The sequence below is a fragment of the Odontesthes bonariensis genome, chromosome 23 (assembly GCF_027942865.1).
Source record: "Odontesthes bonariensis isolate fOdoBon6 chromosome 23, fOdoBon6.hap1, whole genome shotgun sequence".
NCBI lineage: Eukaryota > Metazoa > Chordata > Actinopteri > Atheriniformes > Atherinopsidae > Odontesthes > Odontesthes bonariensis.
In genome coordinates, this window is record NC_134528.1 from 3,762,696 (window position 1) to 3,787,517 (window position 24,822).

At 43.2% G+C, this 24,822-nt stretch overlaps 1 protein-coding gene across 1 annotated transcript in view; it reads left to right on the forward strand.

Annotated features, from left to right (window-relative positions):
* The first annotated feature begins 1,640 nt into the window (after window positions 1–1,640).
* The window catches only part of stxbp4 (syntaxin binding protein 4), a 52,290-nt gene continuing 29,108 nt past the window's right edge, over window positions 1,641–24,822 (forward strand). The window contains exons 1-6 of the mRNA XM_075457387.1: window positions 1,641–1,934; window positions 12,027–12,100; window positions 12,258–12,353; window positions 12,453–12,522; window positions 14,575–14,649; window positions 21,758–21,843. Of these exons, the coding sequence (XP_075313502.1) occupies window positions 1,879–1,934; window positions 12,027–12,100; window positions 12,258–12,353; window positions 12,453–12,522; window positions 14,575–14,649; window positions 21,758–21,843 (457 nt within the window). The 5' untranslated portion in view covers window positions 1,641–1,878. The remainder of the gene's footprint in view (window positions 1,935–12,026; window positions 12,101–12,257; window positions 12,354–12,452; window positions 12,523–14,574; window positions 14,650–21,757; window positions 21,844–24,822) is intronic.

Below are 24,822 nucleotides of genomic sequence, written 5' to 3' on the forward strand. Positions count from 1 at the left end.
GAACCGAATCGTTAAGCAGAATCGAAAATGGAATTGGAATCGTAAAATCTTATCAATTGCCATCCCTATCTCCAGCCATCTGATGTTCCATCAACCCGAAAAGGTCACATGACCCTCCTCTCCTCATTGCCCTCCACCGGCTGCCTGGATCCGAACACCTGCCCTCTCTGCATCCCGACACCCTAATCTCACTGGATAGATATTTCTGACAGATTTTGGCTTTATTAATGTAATAATACATGGAGAGCTGACCGGTTCACTCTCTTCTTATCATGTATGATTCACCGTGTTTTCAGTTCACTGATATCAGGACTTATATCATATATATGAACTGTTTGGAGACACGTTAAAGCACGCTGTGCTTAATACAAGCTCATTCAGCTGCCTGAAGCAGCATTTAGCTTCTTATGCTGCAAACAAGTGGAACAAACTGCCAGTGGAGATTAAATGGAGACATTTTTAAATCCAGGTTAAAGACATTTCTGTTCTCATGTGTCTATGCATGAAATCTGCACGCTATCTTTGAACTTATCTGGACTGTTGCTTGTTTTTAAATTCAAAATTTGTTTCTCTTTATATTCTTTTATGTATTTTTAATGCTTCTTCCACTCCCTGCTGCAATGCTTTTATTTTATGTGGAGCACTTTGAACTGTTTTGGACATGAAATTACTGCTGAGTTCTTCTCAAATTGATTTATTTATTTATTTATTTAGTCATTTATTATTATTATTAGTTAGTAGTAGTATTTTTACTAGAATTGGTATTATTATTATTGTTGTTAATACAATCATTGTAAATATTTTTTAAAAATTTGACTAAAATTAGACTACTTGACTTAATTGAATTTCCCCCATTGGGGGATGAATAAAGTATTTTTCTATTCTATTCCACAAATAAATTTGCCCTCTTGTGGTCAGGTTGGGAACAGCAGCTTCCCCAACAATCTGCGCATAAATCTGTCTCATATCATATCATAAATCTGTCGGCATGTCTCTGCTCCTCATCAGTGTTTTCCGCCTGGAAGAAGCCTCACCAACGTTTCTTCCTGCTTTCTTTCTTCACCTATCCTCATTTATCTTTTGTTTTCTTTGATGAGGTCAGTTCACGCGCTGCTGTCCGTTCTCTCATCACATTAAATGATCCTCAAACTTGCCCTAAAACAGCAGACTCCCCTCTGAAAGCCTCTTATGGCAGTAATACTGCGGATCTCCTGCTGCACAAACACACAGAAATGCTTCTTCCTCAGCTCGCTGTTCATTTAGCAGAAGGATGATTGAGGCTGATTGAGATTTAATAACATTTATCTTGATATTTTGTTGTTGTTAAACACATTAAAGGCGTTTGACCGTCACACTTCATATTTTTTATCAGATCAAAACACGGAACGGTGGTTAAAAGTCACTCAAATGCCGAAGATCTTCTCCTCTAATCCCATTCTTCAGCATGACTCACGCCCCGCTGTGCGCGCGTGCCGGACAAACAAAGCGCGCATGCCGAACCAAACTTTCCGTTAAAAACTAAAACCAAACGCGTCTCAGCTCTCATCGGAGCAAAACGGAGCTCTTATTCTTTAAAGTTTTCCATCCGGTGTAACGTGCTTGTGCTTATGCCGCGCGTGCACGTGCGGTGTATATGTAACGGCCGGGTATCAGGGTGGATTAGCGGGAAAGGTAAGCGCGTCTCTCCCCGTGCAGGCGGATTTCCATCCCTCTTCTCTGCGCTCCGCCGCGCGCGGCCACACACACACAGACCGACCCCGCGCTCTCGTCTCAGCCCGTCTCCCCCCGAAGAAACACGCACCGTCGCCGCGCGCGTGTTTTCCCCGTGTCTGAGAGAGTGGGTGCGCGTTTGGGAGGTCTCCCACACGCCGGGGTGCGATGCCATTCCTCCCCCAGGACGCGGAGCGCTTCGATGGGCTGTCGCTGCTGTACTGGTGAGCCAATTCCCCGCTTCCTCCCTCGCTCCCTCGCTTCCTTACTCCCTCGCTTCCTTGCTTCCTTGTGTCCTATTGTTTTAAAAAGAAACGGGGGTCCCGGGCCGCCCGACGCGTCTCCAGCCCGTGTTTGTTTGTTCGCTCCTTCCTCATGTGGGTCACGGACCTCTGAGGTGGGATAGATTTACAGCCTGTTTAGCGACAGATGCCTCGGAGTTTAAGTCCACATGCCTGTGCGCGTTCTGGGTCACGCGTGTCAGAGACGTTTTAAAGGACAGGAACATTTTTAATGACCGCCGCGCCTGTACACGCAGACACATATATTTACATATTTGTGTATTTATGCATCCCGCCACAGAGCATCGGTCTCCGCTTTCTTTTCTGACTGCGGCGCGTCTATCCAACAGCTGGAGTTGCTGCTTATTCTCACAGAATTAAAGCTCAGACAGGCAGGCTGCTGTCAGAGGAAATGATGATAAAAGAAAACAGCTGGAGAGACTCAGGCAACCAAAAGGTTCTCACGCGCACGATGACGCAGAATTCTTTCAAATCTGCCAGAAGTTAAGGAGCCTGAGTTGCTGCTGTTTTATCTTTAGGTTTCTCCTGCAGTTATTTCTTCTTCTTCTGAGATGTAAATGTAAAATGTACTTTATTTCTACAGCCCTTTACAGACATTTTGCTGCAGCAGGTTCTACATTCGCTTCTTTTTCTAAAAACAATGAAGTTGGTCAGTAAAGAAGCAGAAAATCTTTTCTTTGGACTCTTAATTAATTGTAGATTTAAGTTCCAACATTCGGCCCTGTATGAGATGGCAGATAGAAGCAGCGCGCTGTCTGCCTGCGTCTGGTGGTCTTCCAAAAATCTAGCATGAGGTCATTTGGCAGTTTGTAAATGTAAATGTGTTTTATTTCTACAGCCCTTTACAGACGATCCTTACGGTGTACCAAAGTGCTTTACAGCAGGTAATAAATAAAGAGAAGAAGAAGTAAAAACAAATAAAAACAATAAAAGAACAGTGAAAGCAACAAAATCGAATAAGATAAAATAAGATAAAATAAGATCAAAGTGTCATCATACTACTGGGTATTAAAGCCATCCTAAATAAGTAGGTTTTTAGCCTGGGTGTGAAGAGGCCCAGGTCAGAAATAAGACGCAGCTGGACGGGGGGCTTATTCCAGAGCCTGGGGGCAGCTTTGGGAAAAGGCTCGCTCACCCCAGGGTTTGTATTCTGACCTGGGCACTTCCAGCAGAAACTGATCTGCTGACCTCAGAGCTCTACCAGGACTGTTAAAAGCTCAGATAAATACGACGGGGCGAGGCCGTTAAGAGCTTTAAAAACAAACGTTAAAAGTTTAAAATCAGTTCCATAAAGGACAGGAAGCCGATGGAGGGAGTTAAGAACAGGAGTGATGTGCACACGTCTGTTGCACTGGAAAAAATGCCCCTCCAAAAATAAGTAAGAAAAACAACAAATAAAAGACGTTTTTGCTTGAAATAAGCAAAAAAATCTGCCAATGGAACTAGTGAAAATCGGCTTGTCAAGATTTCTTGAAATAAGATGTGATATTTAGGACTTTTGAGTTAAAAGTGATCTTGAAATTAGCTTAAAAACCTCTTCAAATTAAAAAAAAAGCTTGTTTCATATGAAATATGACTCAAAAGAATTTGTTTTCAAGACTTTTTCATTTAACAAGATATTCCAGATGTATTGTCTTCAAACAAGTCCCTATATCTGGCTGAAATGGTACTTGTTAGGCAGTTGTGTCTGATATTAAGTGTAATGAGATATTTTGACTAGAAATGAGACAAATATACTTGGTAAGACTTTGATTTTTGCCAGTGTGGTGTTGGTTAAAGACGGGCAGCAGCGTTCTGCACCAGCTGAAGGCGACTGAGAGAAGACTGGGAGACGCCCACATAAAGAGCATTAAAATAGTCTGACCTTGAACTTATTAGGGCTTTCTCAAGGTCATGATGACTTAAAAACATGATGAGATGTCAGGAAACAGTGAAAAGTGAAACTACAGAAAGGTCCCCGCGGTTTGAATTCAGATTAAATGGACTGAACTTCCACAGTCCATTTAACTCTGCATTCCCAATTCAGATTAAGAAAACTACAAAAGCAAAATGTCCTCATTTTGACACCATTCTGTCCAGAATTGTCTCCATGAATAACGCGTCATCTTTACATCGGACCCTGTTTGTAATTCCTCTGGTTCTGGGCATCATAAGGGCTGCTCGGTGCTTCTGTTGTCGGTACTGTCGGGGTTGCTGGTTTGGATCCTGGATGGCAGCTTCTCTGCGGGGCCTAAGTGTGAGCATGTTGGCCCTGTAACGAAGTGGCGGCCCACCCGGGCTGCAGCCCACCTCTTGCCCAGTGGCAGTTTGGATGTGCTGGTGAACATGAAACAGGAGGCAATGTTGAGATTTGAGTTTGGACAAACTTGAGCTGAAGTGCTGCTGCTGCTGCTGTTTGAAGTCTTTGAGCTTTTCTCTGTGTCATCACCAAGAAAAACTCTTGAATCAGAACTGTTGTGCTTTCAGCCTTTCCCGAAGCATTTAGAGAGCCTTTAGACGAGATAAAAAGGTGTGAAAAGCTTCAAATGTGTGGAAAATAACCAGAAAAGCCCAATCTGAACCCCAAACACTTTATTCCTGAAGGTTTAGTCATGAACAGACATCATATAAAACTAAAGTTTTGCCAGATTTCCGTTGCTGACGCAGACGTTTGATCATTAAGTCTCTGCTGAGGAGTCTGTCTTCAGAACGCTGCATCGTGGTTTAAAACGTTCAGTTTCATCCGAAGGAATCGTTTAAAAAGAATCCTGCATCCTGCTCCACCTCTGGTGGGAGACACTTGATCTTTCTCCTGGGTGCAGAAGAGGAAAAAGGCCCCACAGATGCCTCCACCGGAGTTATTTTAGGGCCCAACAAGCTGCCTTTAATTTGACTTTACACAGATGTTAAACTCCTGATAGATCCATCAGACTAAATGACTCCACTGTTGGCTGCAGATCTAATGTAAAATCATGTGATAAAACTAAATATCTGAAGCTTTCTGACTGTGGTTCAGACTCCAGATCTACTTGGTTCAGATCAGGAAAGGAAATGCCTGAAAAACGTAGCTCCTCACAAAGTGTTCGGGCTCTTTTAGCTGAAGAAGGTGACACACATCCCTGAGTTCTGCAGTTTGAAGGCAGGAAAATCCCCCAGAAACGGACGCTGTGATCTCAGAGTCTCTTTGAGCGTCTGACACAGACGGACTCTGGTTCATCTGGATCAGTCTGCATCTGATCAGTCTGCATCTGATCCGTCTGCGCTGCGGGGGGCTTCTTTTTATTCTTGTTTCTGTTCATCACTGGAGCATACGGGCGGCGGCAGAGACAGGAGGAGATTAAATATGCAAACACCAAACAATAATCCTCAGTGCAGCTCTTCCTGACACAAAGACGTGCAGCCCGATCCGCTCTGCAGTTTTTTTTTTTTTGCTTTGGACTAAATTAAAGGGAATAAAGCTGGAAGTGCGAAAGCTCCTGACAGCATTTCAAACCTGACACTGCATTATTCATAACTGCGTTTCTGTGTTTAAATGTTGGAAAATCCCTTTTAACACAGTTTGCATCTGTGAAGATGCAGAAACCAAACTAAAGCTTCTGTTTACCAGATGAATTTGAGCATTTCTATAAGGGTTTTCACCTGGGAGACTTCCTACATGGAAAGAAGTTGAAAATGCATCGAAAATAGATGATTTAACACATTTCCTGCATTAAATCTAAGCTGCCTCTCTCATGGAAGTATCTTCTTCTTCTGGGGCTGCGCTGGTTCTTCTTCTGCTGCGCCTTGGCAGCCGGCCTGTTTGTGATGTTAACGATCTGCGTCAGGTAATGCAGATTAGCAGGTATTAAGTGATCAGTTTAATTGCTGCTTCGTGTCCCAGCAGCTGCTTCTGCTGCACATTTGGAGGCTGTTTCCGTCGGTTTGTGGGTCTGAGGAGCTGCTGTCGGCTGTGAGGGTCTCGATGTGGAAAGGCTTGTGTATAACCTGCTGGATGCAGGTAAAACTCAGCAGGTTTCCATAAGGAATCCAAATGGATCAAATGAATCTGTCCTCATGGGTCCTCTTAATCCACGACCAAAGCTTATCCATTTAATCAGGTCTGCTAGCAGGTGAGTCTAATGAGGCTCGGGACTATTTAAATCCAGAGCAACATTCTTCTGATGCTGTTTCTTTATACACTTAGTGGTCAGAAAGCCTTCTCCCCATGTCGTGTTAACATAATGAAAGTGATTATCCAAAGCCCGTCTTCACAAAGCTGCTGTTCTGGTGCAGAAAAACCACCCAAAACTGCTGCTTCTGCAGCTCATCCCACCACCGCCTCTCCTGCCGCCTAAAAGCAGCTCTCATCGGGCATTTGTGGCGTTTGCTTTGTCAAAAACCTCACTCCTCAAGCTGCACCTCACTCAGAGTTAAAGGGACAGTTCGCCTCTTTTGACATGAAGCTGTATGACATCCCATATCAGCAACATCATTTCTGAACATCTTCTTACCCCCTGCTGCGTCCTGTGAGCAGAGTTCCAGCCTCGTTTTGGTGTTGATGAAGGTAGTCCGGCTAGTTGGCTGGGGTTTAAAAAATAAAGCGTTTTGCTTCTCAAAACAATACGCGTTCAACAGAGTAATACATTTGCATCACAAAATGGTTCTCCAGGAAAAAGTCAGACCTCACAATCTCTTGGCCCTATTTTCTCTCCCTTCGTATCACTGCCTGCTGCCGACAGCCGCGCCTGTTACGGTGTTTGCTGCTCGGTCTGCACGGTCTGCACAGCAGGCAGTGATACGAAGGGAGAGAAAATAGGGCCAAGAGATTGTGAGGTCTGACTTTTTCCTGGAGAACCATTTTGTGATGCAAATGTATTACTCTGTTGAACGCATATTGTTCTGAGAAGCAAAACGCTTTATTTTTGTGGTGAAGGTTATGAGTGACGTTGGACGGCAATCCGACAGCAGCAGGAAATGTTTCTGTGACATATTAACCCAACATGTACTCTGTGCAGAGGTGGGTAGAGCAGCCAAAAATATGTACTCAAGTAAAAGTACTGTTACTTCAGAATAATATGACTCAAGTTAAAGTAAAAAGTATTCATCCAAATAATTACTTGAGTCAGAGTAAAAAAGGTGAAAAAAGTACTCAAGTACTGAGTAACTTTTGAGTAACGTCTGATTTATTTGTTAACACAAGCATTCAATCAGACAGACAAACATACTAAATAATCATCTTTAGGCAAATTAGAGTTCATCCAATTGATAAAATATATTAAAATGAATTCATTAATTACAAAATAGCTTAAATTAAAGTAATCCAGGTAAATTCAAGAACTTCAATAAAAAATAAAAGAGACTTAGGAAATGTTTAAAACATATGTAACCCGTATGTAACCTAAAAAACAAACATTCACCTATCCATGGGGGGAAAAACGAGTTTAGGAAACTTAGCGCTACATGTTTCCTCAAGTTAGATGTTGAGTTTCTGCTGAAATGTGCGTTTGTTTTGGTTGCCACAGAAGACACATAATGTAGCTGCTGTTTCTCACTCTTTGTAAGGTAAACATGCTTTCAGTATGAGGCCTCGTCTGCGTCTTCATTTCCCACCGTTGGTTCTGACATTTTTCATCTGTTTCTTTGTTTGTTTGCTACGACTGCTAATGCTAAAGCTAGCCCATCCCGCCGCTGAGATCGAGTATGGTCACGTGACCAGACTGCACGGCTGCGTCTGATTGGTGGAACACAGTCAGGTGGTAGAGCCTTTGGTGGAAGTCTCTCTCTCTGTCAGAATAAAACATTAAAATGAGGCGTACGCGGGGGGATAAAAATAATGAGGCGTAGAATACCAAAGAGGTAAGAAGAAAAGTAACCAGCTCATTGTAGCCTAATGTAGCGGAGTAAGAGGACAGTTTCTGCTGCACACATCTACTCAAGGAAAAGTAAAAAGTATAGAGATTTAAAACTACTCCTAGAAGTGTAATGTTTTCAAAAACATACTCAAGTAAATGTAACTGGTTACTACCCACCTCTGGCTCTGCGGCCATGTCAAACGATGCTTTAAAAGCTAAAACTGTGGAGCAGATGGAGTCTGTGCACGACAACACGGGGACGCTGTCAGAGGGGGAATGAGCTCATGGTTCCCTCCAGATGAGATGAGATGGCACAATGGTAACCGCTCTGAACTGGACCCGAGGCAACAGCGAGCTTTGCACGATGTTCCGTCCCCAACCGCAAACGCTTTACACTTCTGAGTCTTTTCAGGCCAGTTCAGCAGATTCTGATCAGATGGGAACTACCCCCAGCTCCGACTCATTCAGTGTGATCAGAGCCAACATCACACCATAAGCTCAAGCTGCTTATTTAATCATAAACAGGCGGTTTGGTGTGAATAATTTACATGCTCGTACACCTTTAATTCCATAATCTGTGCGGCCCACACAAAGGTCAGAGTAATGAAACAAGGAGGGCTGCGCTGCCGTTAAACTTAAGAACGGAGTTCCACAGATGTTCATGGAAGCAGCATGCAGGTGATCCCACCTGACGCTCGCAGATTAAAAGAGAACGCTGAGCTCTGTCTTATGAGAAAACGTGGCTTTGAATTCGATCCACACGGCTGCTGTTTCAGCCTGTCGGACGTCTGAATCAGCACGGTGTAAACTGTCATGATGCCCAAGAAAAAGTCAGGCTTTTTCCTTAAATGAATGGTTTACTGTCAGCGAACTTCGAACAATAAAGAGGCGCTGAGTGACGGCTGGGACTCTGATGCTCTGCAGAATATTTGGTTGCTCGCTGCTCCACAAGACGGATGATGTAATTATCTTTAATTAAGCCTCTTCACATCAAAGTGACCTTAACTTCACTTCACATTATCCCCTCCTAACTCACTGCATGGTTCTGGCGGCAGCACGGCTTCACAGCTTCTCTTTGAATGAAGCGAATAAAGATGTGACACTCCTGAACCCTCCTCAGCTCTGCTTTTACAGGATGGGAGGAAAACCGATAAGTTCAAACCCTTTGGAAGATATCTGTCTGTTCTGGAAGTCACGATTCTGTCAGGATTCAAGTGTTTCTGGGAGTTCCTGCAGCCCAGCGATGCAGAGGTTAGCTTAGCAGAGGTTAGCTTAGCAGAGGTTAGCTCACAGAAAGAGGGCCTCTGGGTTGATTCTGGGCCTTTCTTTGGAAACAATCTCATATTTCCAACCATTGTCCAAAGACGTATGTGAGGGTTTCAGTGTCAGTGTGCACAGTTGCCCGTCTCTTTGCGTTGGCCCTGTGAGGCCCCGCCCCCTGCAGGGAGACCCCCGTCACCCCGGGCACCGAAATGAAGGGATAATCTTTAGACCTTTAGTGCAGAATTGTCCAGATAACGGGACCACTTTACCACCTGCACAGCCCTGCAGAAATGGTTGTTTAACTTGAAACCACAGAAGAACATCTGCAGTTCTAAACTGGGTGGTAAGTCGGGCCCATCGGCACCAGAATGGTGCAGAATTTAAGCAGAACAACTTTCATTCAGTCAGTTAACGAGCAGCTTCAATGAGAACGGGCCACGGTGTCGTAATGATGATGCTCTCAGCTGATTTATAGTCCCAGAGTTTCACGTTTTCCGGTTTAGCTCCTTCCTCTCAGAACAACAACACCGCCATTTCTGAAAGAGTTTACTGTGTGCCGGTCAACATTTGGTCAAATTATTTGCATTTCAACATCAACGAGCTCCAACTCCAACAACAGTCTTTCTCTCTCAGTCGCCATCGTTCACTGTGAGGAGTGGAACGGAGCCGGAAGGTGAACAACCAATCAGCCACTTTCACCATAGACGTAAGAGATTGGGTCGTCTAACGTAGCGCCGCCTACTGATCGGGAGGTGAACTGCCTTGAGTATCTGACAGCCCGACGAAGAACTTTGAAAGGTTTAATAGCCTCTGCGTGACCACAGAGAAGCATACTGAGGCATTTAGAGTTCATGTAAAATCGCCCTGGTTGGATTTCACAGCAGCAAACCACCAAGATGAGTCGGGTCATTTGAACCCAGATTATCTCGGTCTGACAGAACCGAGTGGAACCCAGAGGATCTGTGGGTGGGGGGGGGGGCAGTAACTAATGCAGTTTCTGTTGAGGAATGTGTGGTGCATGTGAGACCCTGGCTGTGTTTGAAACTGCATACTTCTCCTACTACTCATACTAACTTTTTGAGTTAGTATGCGAGTTTGAGAAAGCGAGAAGTTCCCGGATGCATACTAGATTCTCCGAAATGTTGGGTATGCATCATGAGGTTACTACTCATACTAAAACTACCCAAGATGCAACGTAACGTGACGTCGCCGATCGTCATTTCCTGTCAAAACGGCAGTTTCAAGCTAGCTACAACGAGGGTAGGTTCACTTCCTGTTTTACAAAACAAAAGCACCAATTGTATGGTAATGGCTTTCCCTATGATAAAAGGCAACGGGTATTTTATTTTGTGAAAATAACCGGAAGTGCGTTGCTCACTGCGGCTAGCTTTAGTAGCGCCGAATTCGTGGGAACAAAATTGTAAACAGCCGGTATTTTGTCAGGTTTTCAACACGTTGGGGATCTAAACGACTACTTTCTCACCTGAAAATGTTTCAAATGTTGCTAAAGTTTACAGAGTTTAGAGCTTAAGAGAAATCAGCTTCAGGCCGGCTGATTTCAGCTCGGGCAGGAGCGAAATGCATTGTGGGTAAACGCTCTGCATACTGCCTGATCGATGAGTATGTAGTATGCAGTATGTAGTATGTAGTATGCAGTATGTAGTGTGTAGTATGCAGTATGTAGTATGCAGTATGTAGTGTGTAGTATGCAGTATGTAGTGTGTAGTATGCAGTATGTAGTGTGTAGTATGCAGTATGTAGTATGCAGTATGTAGTGTGTAGTATGCAGTATGTAGTATGCAGTATGCAGTATGTAGTATGTAGTATGTAGTATGTAGTATGCAGTATGCAGTATGTAGTATGTAGTATGCAGTATGTAGTATGTAGTATGTAGTATGTAGTATGCAGTATGTAGTGTGTAGTATGTAGTGTGTAGTATGCAGTATGTAGTATGTAGTATGCAGTATGTAGTGTGTAGTATGTAGTATGTAGTATGCAGTATGCAGTATGCAGTATGCAGTATGTAGTATGCAGTATGTAGTGTGTAGTATGCAGTATGTAGTATGCAGTATGTAGTGTGTAGTATGCAGTATGTAGTATGTAGTATGTAGTATGTAGTATGTAGTATGCAGTGTGTAGTATGTAGTATGTAGTATGTAGTATGCAGTATGTAGTGTGTAGTATGTAGTATGCAGTGTGTAGTATGTAGTATGCAGTATGTAGTATGTAGTATGCAGTATGTAGTGTGTAGTATGCAGTATGTAGTATGTAGTATGTAGTATGCAGTATGTAGTGTGTAGTATGTAGTATGCAGTATGCAGTATGTAGTATGTAGTATGCAGTATGTAGTGTGTAGTATGCAGTATGTAGTATGTAGTATGCGGTTTCGAACACAGCCCCTGTTGGAATGATCTAAGTGGACGTGATCCCGAGCAAAGGGGCTCATCTGGGCTCATTCTCGCGTTAGCGCCTCCTAGCTGCACCACCTTTGTGCTGCATTCAGATTTAACGGGTACCAAGACTGATGAAGCCTCTGAGGACGGAGGGCTTCGTGCACGCCACTCATTAGTCTTGCACACGCTCAGATGCAGCCATGTGAGAGGAGGCGCCCCCCGTTGCCCCGCTGGGACGCTCGGCTGAGCCTAAACACACACCGGGGGCCGTCGGGGATATAATTATTGTTTTGTAATGTTCTCTGATTGTTTTGAGTCATTTGTCTGACATCCAGGTCGCTGGCGGTTCAACCGCTGTGCGTTTGGGAGGAGACGGATTTTATTGGTCGCATGCGGCCGCCTGCAGGAGGGAGGGAGGGAGGAGGCGATAACAAAATCCTGCCATGATTTGATTATTGTGTACAGCAGCGCTCTGAGGACACAGAGGCTTTGCTGGAGGCGGGATGTTGATATGTTTCTGAGTCCATTGTGTCTTTGTTTGTTGTCAGGACCATCATGGGCCCGCACGGCATCAACCGGGCCGTCCAGAGGCTGGAGTTCTGCGACTGTCGGAAGGGACTCGGTGAGCACCCGACCCCTGCTGACCCCTGTGACCTCGTTACGACTCGTCTTTACGCTCAGTGTTTGACAGCAGTTCAGTTCTGTGTTTGCTGTCAGACTTCAGAGCCTTTTAAGATCTTCCGGGTCAGTTTCTGAGTTCCCTCTTTGTGCTTCCGCAGGTGTTAAAATAATCGGAGGCTACAGGGAGCTGACGGGGGAAGAGTTTGGCATCTACATCAAGCGGGTGATCGCAGGTGGCCTGGCTGCCCTGGATGGTACGTTCTCTGGGTGTCTGTCTCGTTTGAGGAAGGAGAAGCACAGTAACTGTCATAATCATCATTATCCCCCCTCACCTGTCTGTGCGTCTGTTCCAGGGCGGCTTAAGTCAGGTGACCTGATTTTGGACGTCAATAATATCAGTCTGATCGGGGTGACCAACGAGAGGTGAGTTTGTTTGAGCGTACTTTGGGTTTTCCTTCAATGTTTCCTGTTTCTGAGGAAGCTGTGACGCTGCGTAATAAAGTCAGGAGACGAAAACTCGAATAATTCAAAGAGAACACTACGACAGAACAGAGGAGGCTGGAAAAGTAGTAAAAGTCGGAACAAATCGTCTCTTCTTTGGACAACAGTCAGCTGCTCAGCGGTTTGTCGTATTTACGGTTCTGGGATGTTTTCAGAGGTCTGTGCTGCTCTCAGGTGGGTTTTTCACCACCTGAGGGTCCGGCTGCCGTGAGACGTGCAGAAAACAAACACAAATAAAACTTCTTCATGTCAGTGATGCAGAACGGTGATCACCAACACGCTTATCACACATTACAGACCATAATCACACACATTTATTTAGCATGAACAGTGGAGACCCTGCTGCTCATGTTCTGATCCATTCTTTCCTTTACAGCCTTTATTTCTACGCTTTTATCATTTCTTAGTTCTTTGTTTGAACTTTATCATCCCTGCATTCAGCCTTCAGTATGTCGACTCTGTCATCGCCCCAGACGTCCTCGGCTGCCCTGATCTTTTCACTTCCTCTCCTCCGCACTCACCTGCTGTTAAATCCATCCCAGCTGCGCTCACCTGTCTCATCAGCCCTCTCGGTATCAGAGCTCCTTGGCTTTGTTTTGTTCCTTCCATGTGTGACTTCTACCTTGTTTGGTTGTTTCATTTTTTAGTATTTTGCTTTTCCGAGTTTAGTTCTCGCTTGTCTCCGTTTCCCACCGACACCTCGACAGCTCACACATGATTTGCACAGCAGGAGCTTCTGTGGTGAAGATGCATCCTCAAAGCTGCAGGATGTCAGGGCAGAGAATGCAGGACAGTCGGACTTTTGTCCGGGACACATCAGACGCATACAATGATGTTGAGCACGTAGAAACTTACGGTCAGGTCAGCAGAGCAGAGCGAGCACAGCCACTCCCTGTGATCGCTCTGGAGGATTACCTGCTGGACTCGCGCTCCCTGATCTTCCAGATTTCTTTCAGTGTAGCTGGACGATCTCAGCAGGGAGTCCAGAGCTTTACTACTGTAGCTTTCTCATTTTAAGCCTCTTCAGAAGCCGAGTGCTTACGTTCAGGGGGCAACAGTCGAAGAGTTCAGCAGAGTTCATGCTTTCTCTGTTAGCACTCAGTCTGTTAGCACTTTCTCTGTTAGCACTCAGTCTGTTAGCACTTTCTCTGTTAGCACTTAGTATGTTAGCGCTCCTATTGGATGTCAGTTGTTTTCTTTGTTTTCTTTGGTTTTTCCTCGACTAGTTTTCATATTGCATCATGTTGCATGTTGCAGTTACATGTTACAGTTACATGTTGCAGTTGCAGTTGCATGTTGCAGTTACATGTTGATGTTACATGTTGCAGTTGCAGTTCCATGTTGCAGTTCCATGTTGCAGTTGCATGTTGATGTTACATGTTGCAGTTACATGTTGCAGTTACATGTTGATGTTACATGTTGCAGTTGCAGTTCCATGTTGCAGTTCCATGTTGCAGTTCCATGTTGCAGTTCCATGTTGCAGTTACATGTTGATGTTATATGTTGCAGTTATATGTTGCAGTTATATGTTGCAGTTGCAGTTGCATGTTGCTGTTGCAGTTACATGTTGCAGTTGCAGTTACATGTTGCAGTTATATGTTGCTGTTGCAGTTACATGTTGTAGTTGCAGTTACATGTTGCAGTTGCAGTTACATGTTGCGGTTATATGTTGCTGTTGCAGTTACATGTTGCAGTTGCAGTTACATGTTGCAGTTACATGTTGCAGTTGCATGTTGATGTTACATGTTGCAGTTACATGTTGCAGTTACATGTTGCAGTTACATGTTGCAGTTGCATGTTGATGTTACATGTTGCAGTTACATGTTGCTGTTGCATGTTGCAGTTCCATGTTGCTGTTGCTGTTGCATGTTGCAGTTGCTGTTGCTGTTGCATGTTGCTGTTGCAGTTGCATGTAGCAGTTACATGTTGCAGTTGCAGTTGTGAATCTGACATCTCTGCTGTGCTTCCTGACAGAGCGGTGGAGATCTTGAGGACAGCGTCGCTCTCTAATCACATGTACCTGCTGATTGCCAGAGATGATGAATCCAGGTAAACAATCACCACTTCCTTTAGTTTAGGATACGTTTGTTTGCCCCTCTGGCTGCACTGCTGTTACTGATGGAGATAAAACAGAAGTGTTCTGGATATTTGAAGGTAACTTGATCTAATCAGTTAAAATGGCTTCTCGGTCAACTTTCTCAGATACAAAAGGTCATAAACTTGGATGTGGTCAGAGTTGCAGGGCCTTAAACAATGAATTATTTCTGGTAAAATTGATTAGATTAAAGAGGAAGCCATTTGAAAATGAAACTGTGAAAACTCTTGTTCACTGACTGTAAAAGTATTTATTCTGTTGTAAAACAAACCCAAAACTATCTGACTATCTGCAGTTGTGTTTTTGTTCAAATGTGTAGCCTATTTTCCCTGTTTCCACTTCATCATTTTAGCCTTAAATGGCTCTAATGTCTACACGCTACACATTATTTCTGTGGATGTGCAGTGTTGGTAGCATCTCTGCTCAGCTTTCTGTGCTGGTGGAAGGATTTCTGCTGGTAACATGTGCATTTTATCACCTGTGATGGTGCATAACCATGGCAACAGGAACATCTTTCCAATGTGGGATCAGCTGATTAAGCTTTCCAAATGCCTATAACAACACCATATCTTTACTAATAAATAAATCTCATTTCCCCTCAGGGACTAATGAATTATTATTGAGTTGAGTTGAACTAATAATTAAGGTGTAAACATGGATATCGTTTATGCTTCTGGCTTCTGTGGTCCTCTTCTATGTCACCTATTTCTCTGATGAACAAGTCACGGGAATATTAGACACTGACAGCAAAAGCAGTAAATGTCATCCTGGAGTGTTAACAGCTGGACCTGAATGGGCTGGAAGCACTCCTAATACAGAAACTATTAGTACAAATGAAAGGAAACGTGTGACGTAATTACTGCCATCTAGTGGTCAAATTCGAGATGGCAACCATCCAAAATATCTCGTTTTGTTAGTTTTTTACTTGACCTCAAATGCATCTAAGGGACAGAAGATGCTAATCATCAAGTTTTCCTGTCGCTAAACACTTGTTCAGCACAATGTTTTCAAGTCATTGCAATTTTTTTCTTCTCTTCCAATCAGGATTCCTTCCTTTTCCACCGTGTTTTCACACCCAAATGATCAGTTTTATCGTACCAGGTTAGATCTACATGTAGCCAAGGGCGGACTGGCCACCGGGACTTTTCCCTGTGGGCCGGTGGGTCAGTGAGCCGGTGCGGCCGGCAAAAAAAAAAAGAAATAGAGTTTTCATGTAGTTAGGCTGGCCTTTAATGTGATAACCTATGTTAACAGTTCCTCTAGTGTCTGGCTCATCAACATTGGAGGGCCCAGGGTATAGGCCCCGCCTCCTCTCCATCTGTCAATACGTCAATCAATCAGCAGTGCAAAAATTGAGAGAAAAGAAAAGACACAACAAGCAGATGAGCTAGCAAGAGAGCTAGCAAGAGAGCTAGCAAGATTTGAAAGTAGCACCTCCGCTAAGCGGGATGGATCAGTGCTCCATGGAAAGCCACGCCCCCACAAACTTGAGCGCATCTGACGGTGGGACTCATGTCTCATTCACCTGTACATATTTCATGAAAATAACAAATCCCCCCGAAGCAAAAAAAATAAATTACCTGTCCAACAGGTTTTTTGTCCTCGGCCCGAGGAGTTTGGATCGCTCAGCTTTTTGTCTTCACACTATTAAGGAACTATTCCAGACTATTCTAAGTAACTATGAAAACTATTACATATTAAATCTAAGGCCTCAGATTAAATTATGTGTAATTATCTCTTCAATAATGTTTACATGCATATTTTTTTGTCTCCCACAATCAACATATTTGTTCCACCTTCCATCATCCACCTCCAGTATTTGCCACCATGCTCTGCTGCCCCGGCCCCTGAGTGGGCCAGTCAGGTAGTAAATTCCCGGGCCACTTTTTTGCCCCTGGCTGCAGCAGAATACACTGTTAGACTGTTACAGGGATCAACATGATTACGGCTTAAGGCTGAGTTAAGGCTGAGTTATACTTCTTTTAACTGCCCTTGCGCTTGCGTCTTGCGCGTATGTTAATGGCTCGAGACGTTTATGCTTCATTTAACTTTGCCGACGCTTGCGTGTGCTGCGTGGCGATTCACCGCCAGGACAGTAGATGGAGTAGCGGGTTTTTTCAATGACAAGCCTACTACAATGAAAGCAAATTCACCGCCAGGACCTCTTCGAATGGATTCATGCTTCTACTTCTTGTAAATAGCCGGTACTATAAACCAGGCATGGTTTATAGTCGGTAACGCAAGACGCAGAGCAAGACGCAAGAAGAAACGCAAGCCCTTGCGCAGTTGCAAGCCCCCCATTGCGAGCTTGCGTGTGTCACCTCAATTTTCTAAACTTCACGCAAGAAAAGACGCAAGCCTACTACTTGAAAACGACACACTCATCGATCAGACAGTATGCAGAGCGTTTACACACAGTGCACTTCACTCCTGCCCGAGCCGAAATCAGCCGGCCTGAAGCCGATTTCTCTTAAGCTCTAAACTCTGTAAACTTTAGCAACATTTGAAACATTTTCAGGCGAGAAAGTAGTCGTTTAGATCCCCAACGTGTTGAAAATCTGACAAAATACCGGCTGTTTACAAGAAGAAGAAGCATGAATCACTCGAAGAGGTCCTGGCGGTGAATTTCCTTTCATCGTAGTAGGCTTGTCATTGAAAAAAGCCGCTACTCCACCTACTGTCCTGGCGGTGAATCGCCACGCAGCACACGCAAGCGCCGGCAAAGCTAAATGAAGTATAAACGTCTCGAGCCATTAACATACGCGCAAGAAGAAAGCGCAAGGGCAGTTAAAAGAAGTATAACTCAGCCTTTACTCAGTTTTACGGTCATGTGCACGCTGCCAGCAGAAAACAGCTTAGGCATGCGTTACCATCTCATGTTTCACAGCCATAGATTGTGACACCACCACATTTGGGAAAAGTGGACGCATGTAGGTATCACATTCAGTGGTGATGGAAGGTTTTAGCATGGATCTCTGGCAGTGTTTGCACACTGTGGCTTAATCACACGGATGTCCGTGTTTGTTGACGCTCGCCCTTTTTTATGTTTGCATTGCAGAAGATTGTGTGGACGGAAACAAGTTTAAGAACCAGCAGTGAGCAGGAAAATCTGCAGTTCTTCATCCCTTTTTCAAGTTGTGCTCATTTAAGAATCATTAAAACGAGTTTTTAAGCTTCTTATTTTGCCTCATCCAGTGAGTGTGGAAGGAATTTAAGGCTTATTGATGGAATCGCTTTTTCTTCTCCCGGGATGCCTACCCGACACCAGCTGATGTTTTCCAGCGCAGGCAGCTTGTCTCTTTGTCTGCCTGCGGAAACAAGGCGTGTCAGGTGGTTTGATCTGTCCTCTGTGTGAACTCTGAGGTGACAGGCGGGGGGGTAAACGGACCTGGCACTCTGCTGGTCCCGGTGCTTTTCCACGTCATCCTGCTGCGTCAACTCAAACGCAGCCTGACACAATAGGGACGCTGTGCGGCCTGTCCACAGGGTTTCAGCGGCAGCTAATCACAGAGTCAAAGCAGCACAGGAATCAGGAGCAGCTTTGCAGGACGCGCTGCAGACTGCTCAACTTCATCTCGCTGCTGCGGAAAGTCATGCAGCCGCTTCAGTTTTCTGCACGGATGAATTTCTGCTTCTGCCGTGGTTGCAGTTTTGACAGTGAAGGACATTTCTGTGGTTTCAAAGGCAAAAACAGGGTTAGATTAATATTCTTTATTGATTAAAAAACAAAAGCAGCACTTTTAAATGAATGCACTTTGAATTGCCTTGTGCACGAATTGTGCTCTACAAATAAAATTGCCTCGCCTAAATAAACCCGAAAGTCCTGATTCTGCTCCGGTTTGTCCCCTCATTGAGGGTCAAGCTCTGCAGACGAGCAGATGGAGGTAAAAACAAAGTTCAGCAGCTTACAGCAGGCGATAGGGAGTGATGTGTTGTTGTGACTGCAGGGAAGGTCGTCTCACCTCTGGCAGACAGAGGAGTCCGTTCATTTCTATCCTTTTCGTTACGCAATCAGAGTGTTGGTGCGGAAGCAGCTTTGTGTCGACACATTAGAGATTCACCCCAAAGCACAACCTCTGTTGTTGCAGCAATTTGTTTAAAACTTGAAACAAATTATGATGATTATCTGCAGCCGGCCCTGAACCGTACAGCGGGTCGCTGTGAGGACGCCGTGATGTAATCACACGGCGGGGATTTGGGGCTTTGTCCTCACCGGTTCACGGTGACATGAAGGCTGTTTAAGCCAATGACCTGACAGACAAACAAAAGATCCTTCAAGTCATCACAATCAGAAACTATCTTAAAATAATTAGAATATATCTGGAAATCATGACCTCGTATTTCAAACTTCCAACTTTACTTAATGAGAGAGAACGTCTGTATTTTCAGATCATTGTGGGAACACAGGCAGAACATTTGGGAAACAAAAACATGGACATAGAGCTTATCGATGAGGAGCTTTTTGTGTTCAGGATGCTAAATCGGATTGAGGGCTGAATTTCCCGAACATTACGTTTGTTTTTTAATCTGTTGCATGACAATCAGGGAATCCTGTAGATTTTCTGGGGCAGTTTAGGAACACTTAACTACAAATAAGTCGCTGTTTAGACGTTTGTTTTATGTTCTAATGCCACCAACAAAGAAGATTAAGTCTATTGCCTAATTTCTGTTTAGGGGTAGGGTTGGGTTAGGGTTTCAGGACCTCAGAAACCACTGACTGGTTTCACACCAGTTAGCTGGATTTAGCCTTTTAGAATTCTAACAGATGTGACACATCTGTGGCAAACAGAAGTAAGTCAAAGTTCCATCAACATGCAGTCTGAGTACACTGAGCTCATTCACACACATAGTTTTACTTTCTTGTAAACGGCAGCTGCTTCTATAACTCCTGGGATTCTTATATTTACTTTGATTTTTAGTCCAAACAAAACTTCAAACACAGAGACTTTTTCTCGGGTTTAGCTATTTCTCTGACTATACCTCCTTCTTCTACATACATAGGCTTTTATTAAATTATTCCTATATTTAGTATTCTTTCAGACACACCTACTTTATCCTCAATCCAATCGCCTACTGTTGATCCAAATCCACTAGCTAAACTAAAGTTATTAATGACACCTGATTATGCCATAATTTGTCGGCCTAAACCTAACCTAACCTATTAACCCAAACCCTTAGGTCACAGGACATTTTTTATAAAAATAATTCTTTCCAGTAAACATTTCCCACCCCATTTACAACTGCCCACTTATCGCTATATACACCTTCCCCTGCCCCCTGCCCTCAACCTAAGGTCACATGACCAGAGCCCTAAGTCCACCTTACCTGTGTACCACTTTTTTCAAACTAAAAATTCATTTTAATAACTTTAATTTAACCTTGTAGCACCCACAGTTGCAGATATGCAACAAGCTTTTTATTTATTTACATTATATTTTTATTTATATTTTTATTTACATTACATTATTTGTTTTTTTTTTAAATTTACATACATTATTTACAGTCATGTGTAATATTTTTTTACATTACATTTTATGTGCCGACAGTTGTCACAGCATCATTTTCTCGGCTCAGTGAATTACACTCTGCTTTGCGGTGGTCTGTTCTAGTTGGTTCTGCTCTCGTTTGGTCTGCTTTGTCCACCTTTCACAGCGCTAATGGGAGCTCAGCTCTCCAAATTGTATTATTACTAAATTAATCAGGAAAGCCCACAGTTGCCTAAAATGATCAAAAATAGCCCAATTCCAAAAATTCCAAAATTATTGGTTTATTCCCACCCAAAAAAGATGCAAGAAGAGCCAAAATGATTTTTTCTCAATGATTATTCATATGCTTGGGTGCTACAAGGACAAAGTTAAGTTTAGGCCCTCCTTCAACAAAATCCTGCTCATTCCGTATGTGACGGGAGTGTCTGAGAAACATAGAAGGATTCTCTCCAAACACAACATCAAGAGCACTTAAAACCCAACAACAGTCTCAGACAGAAACTGGTTTCCTCAAAGGAGAAAACAGCCAAACACAAGCTGAGCCTCCTCCTCAGCCCATGACACAGTATTCGCAGCATGACACAATGTGGGTTATACAAACCAGTCGAGTGGGTCAGTGACACACATGACTCAACACTTTTAAAAGTGTGAATGAACTCACCCGCAGACACTGAAGAAGCTTTATGAATAGATAACCATCTGCCCTCTTAAAGGATTACCATGACCCGGATGACTGAGAACCAGCACTGACATACTTAAAGTGGAATAAGTTACATCTCAGTACCACCTCAGTGAAATATAAGCAAAGATCCCAAGAAATCTTAAAGGAAAATGATCGTTCTTTCTGCCTCGCTGTGTCTCAGTTTGCATTGAACAGTTCCCTCTGAAGGTTTAGCCTCAGGATGGAGAGAAAGATTCCTCAAACAACCTCTTGAAGGTAAAGGAGAAGTTCAGAGTTGTGAGGTCAGTGAGGGATAATTGCTCTCCGGATGTTTTCTAACCAGTGGTCGTGCAGATCCCGTTTAAAAGGAATTAACAGCCAATCGGCTCAAACTCGAATCAGCCGGCGGCGGCGGCCGATGATGCGAGTCAGGCCATGTGAGGGAGACAAACACTCAGAGATCTGCCGGCTCTCCTCAAACCAGAGACAGGAGCGTGCTGTAACAGCCCTGCAGGCAGCAGGAGCTCAGCTGCAGCTCCGGTTTGACCAGTTTTCATGTTTCCGGATCAAGATTTCAAAAAGGAAAGGAAAGACAAACAAACCGTCTCTGTGTTGTTTGTTTCTACACTCCTGGAAATAGTTTCACAATATATGACACAATATTTCAAAGAAGGACCTGCTGGGTTTAGTAAAACATTACAGGCAAACACTTGAAGACGATGTCTGTCAATATGATGGCAACACACAACTGTTATCCTGTAATGTTGTATTAATGAGACGTAGGACTAAAGGGCATTAACTCAGGAGGCATAAACCTGTTTGGGCACAAAGACTTGGTGTAAATCCAGGTGATTCAGGTTGAATGTAGGTCAGTGGGATGAAAACATGACTGTGATGTGTTTGTGTGACCTGCAGGAGGGAGTTCGCAGAGCTGATGGAAAAGTACGGCTCCAATAACATCCCAGCTTCAGGACGGATCTCTCCAACACAGCTCTCCACAGGTAAAACTCCTCTGACCACAGTGACTCCCACAAACCCCCAAACCAACATTCAAAGTGCCCTTTGAGGACGGGATGACTGGAGGTAACATCCAAAAATGTCTCCTCGCTTTCTGAACGCATCCTTCGAAAAGTTTTCTCCAAAAATATAAACTCTTGTAGAAAAGTTTTGACTTCTAAAAGATTTTCTGTTTCTCCAAAAAAGATCTAATTAACATGTTCCTGCTTCACTTCACCACCATTCCCAGGATGTTCTGGTCTGAACGTAATGCTCCGAGATGTCCCCACTGTTTTAAAAACTTTCCTACTTTTTACCCATCACATCTATCCAGAACTGTCCCTATTTGAAAAAGTCATGATGTCTAAACTTAAACTTTCATTGACTTTAATGCAGTTGAATAGAAAATGTTGCTTGTTGTAGAAACGTTCAACTATTTCAGGAAATGTTGTGACATTTAAATAAACTCTTAAAAAGTGTCACACATGGAATTAGTAATGTTGTGACTTTATAACAAACGTCTCGACTTTTCCTGAGTTTTATCCAAACTGCCCTCACAGCTTTCAGCTGTCTTTAATATCTGAAACGGTCGTTTCTCCAAACTTATCCTTCAACTCACACTTCCTGGTGTTCAAAATTATTCAGATAGTTCATTGTGTTTAAATGATTCCAGATGTTTTAGGGGATGTTTTAACTTTCCGAATTCTTCTCCCTGATTCCTAAGATTCCGTGGAAACTTCTCCTTGGTCCAAACATTTCATCACTTCTGTAAATTGTTTCATTTTTTCACATGAATCAAATGTCCTCAGTGTTCAGAAAAAGTCTCAACATTTGAAAAAAGCTGTTACTTTTTTCTTTTTAAATGTCCCCGCTTCACCAAACAACAAATGTCACAAACGTTTCGACACTTTCATGAAATGTTCTAACCATTTTCACTTTACTAAATGACATTATTTCATTCAAAGAATGTCCTCAAACTTAGGAAATGTACCCTCTGTGTAGTTTTAAAACACGCTGTCGTATTCTAAAGATGTTCTCACATCAGATAACTCATCGTGTTCTAAAGAGGTTCTCACATCAGATAACTCATCGTGTTCTAAAGAGGTTCTCACATCAGATAACTCATCGTGTTCTAAAGACGTTCTCACATCTGATAACTCATCGTGTTCTAAAGACGTTCTCACATCGGATAACTCATCGTGTTCTAAAGACGTTCTCACATCGGATAACTCATCGTGTTCTAAAGACGTTCTCACATCTGATAACTCATCGTGTTCTAAAGACGTTCTCACATCTGATAACTCATCGTGTTCTAAAGACGTTCTCACATCGGATAACTCATCGTGTTCTAAAGACGTTCCCACATCAGATAACTCATCGTGTTCTAAAGACGTTCTCACATCAGATAACTCATCGTGTTCTAAAGAGGTTCTCACATCAGATAACTCATCGTGTTCTAAAGACGTTCTCACATCAGATAACTCATCGTGTTCTGAAGAGGTTCTCACATCAGATAACTCATCGTGTTCTAAAGACGTTCTCACATCAGATAACTCATCGTGTTCTGAAGACGTTCTCACATCAGATAACTCATCGTGTTCTAAAGACGTTCTCACATCAGATAACTCATCGTGTTCTGAAGACGTTCTCACATCAGATAACTCATCGTGTTCTAAAGACGTTCTCACATCGGATAACTCATCGTGTTCTAAAGAGGTTCTCACATCAGATAACTCATCGTGTTCTAAAGAGGTTCTCACATCAGATAACTCATCGTGTTCTAAAGAGGTTCTCACATCAGATAACTCATCGTGTTCTAAAGACGTTCTCACATTGAATAACTCATCGTGTTCTAAAGACGTTCTCACATCTGATAACTCATCGTGTTCTAAAGACGTTCTCACATCAGATAACTCATCGTGTTCTAAAGACGTTCTCACATCAGATAACTCATCGTGTTCTAAAGACGTTCTCACATCTGATAACTCATCGTGTTCTAAAGATGTTCTCACATCAGATAACTCATCGTATTCTAAAGACGTTCTCACATCAGATAACTCATCGTATTCTAAAGACGTTCCCACATCAGATAACTCATCGTATTCTAAAGACGTTCTCACATCAGATAACTCATCGTGTTCTAAAGACGTTCCCACATCAGATAACTCATCGTGTTCTAAAGACGTTCTCACATCAGATAACTCATCGTGTTCTAAAGACGTTCTCACATCAGATAACTCATCGTGTTCTAAAGACGTTCCCACATCAGATAACTCATCGTGTTCTAAAGACGTTCTCACATCTGATAACTCATCGTGTTCTAAAGACGTTCTCACATCAGATAACTCATCGTATTCTAAAGACGTTCTCACATCAGATAACTCATCGTATTCTAAAGACGTTCTCACATCAGATAACTCATCGTGTTCTAAAAACGTTCTCACATCAGATAACTCATCGTGTTCTAAAGACGTTCCCACATCAGATAACTCATCGTGTTCTAAAGACGTTCTCACATCAGATAACGCATCGTATTCTAAAGACGTTCTCACATCAGATAACTCATCGTATTCTAAAGACGTTCTCACATCAGATAACTCATCGTGTTCTAAAAACGTTCTCACATCAGATAACTCATCGTATTCTAAAGACGTTCCCACATCAGATAACTCATCGTGTTCTAAAGACGTTCTCACATCAGATAACTCATCGTGTTCTAAAGACGTTCTCACATCAGATAACTCATCGTGTTCTAAAGACGTTCCCACATCAGATAACTCATCGTGTTCTAAAGACGTTCTCACATCTGATAACTCATCGTGTTCTAAAGACGTTCTCACATCAGATAACTCATCGTATTCTAAAGACGTTCTCACATCAGATAACTCATCGTATTCTAAAAACGTTCTCACATCAGATAACTCATCGTGTTCTAAAGACGTTCCCACATCAGATAACTCATCGTGTTCTAAAGACGTTCTCAC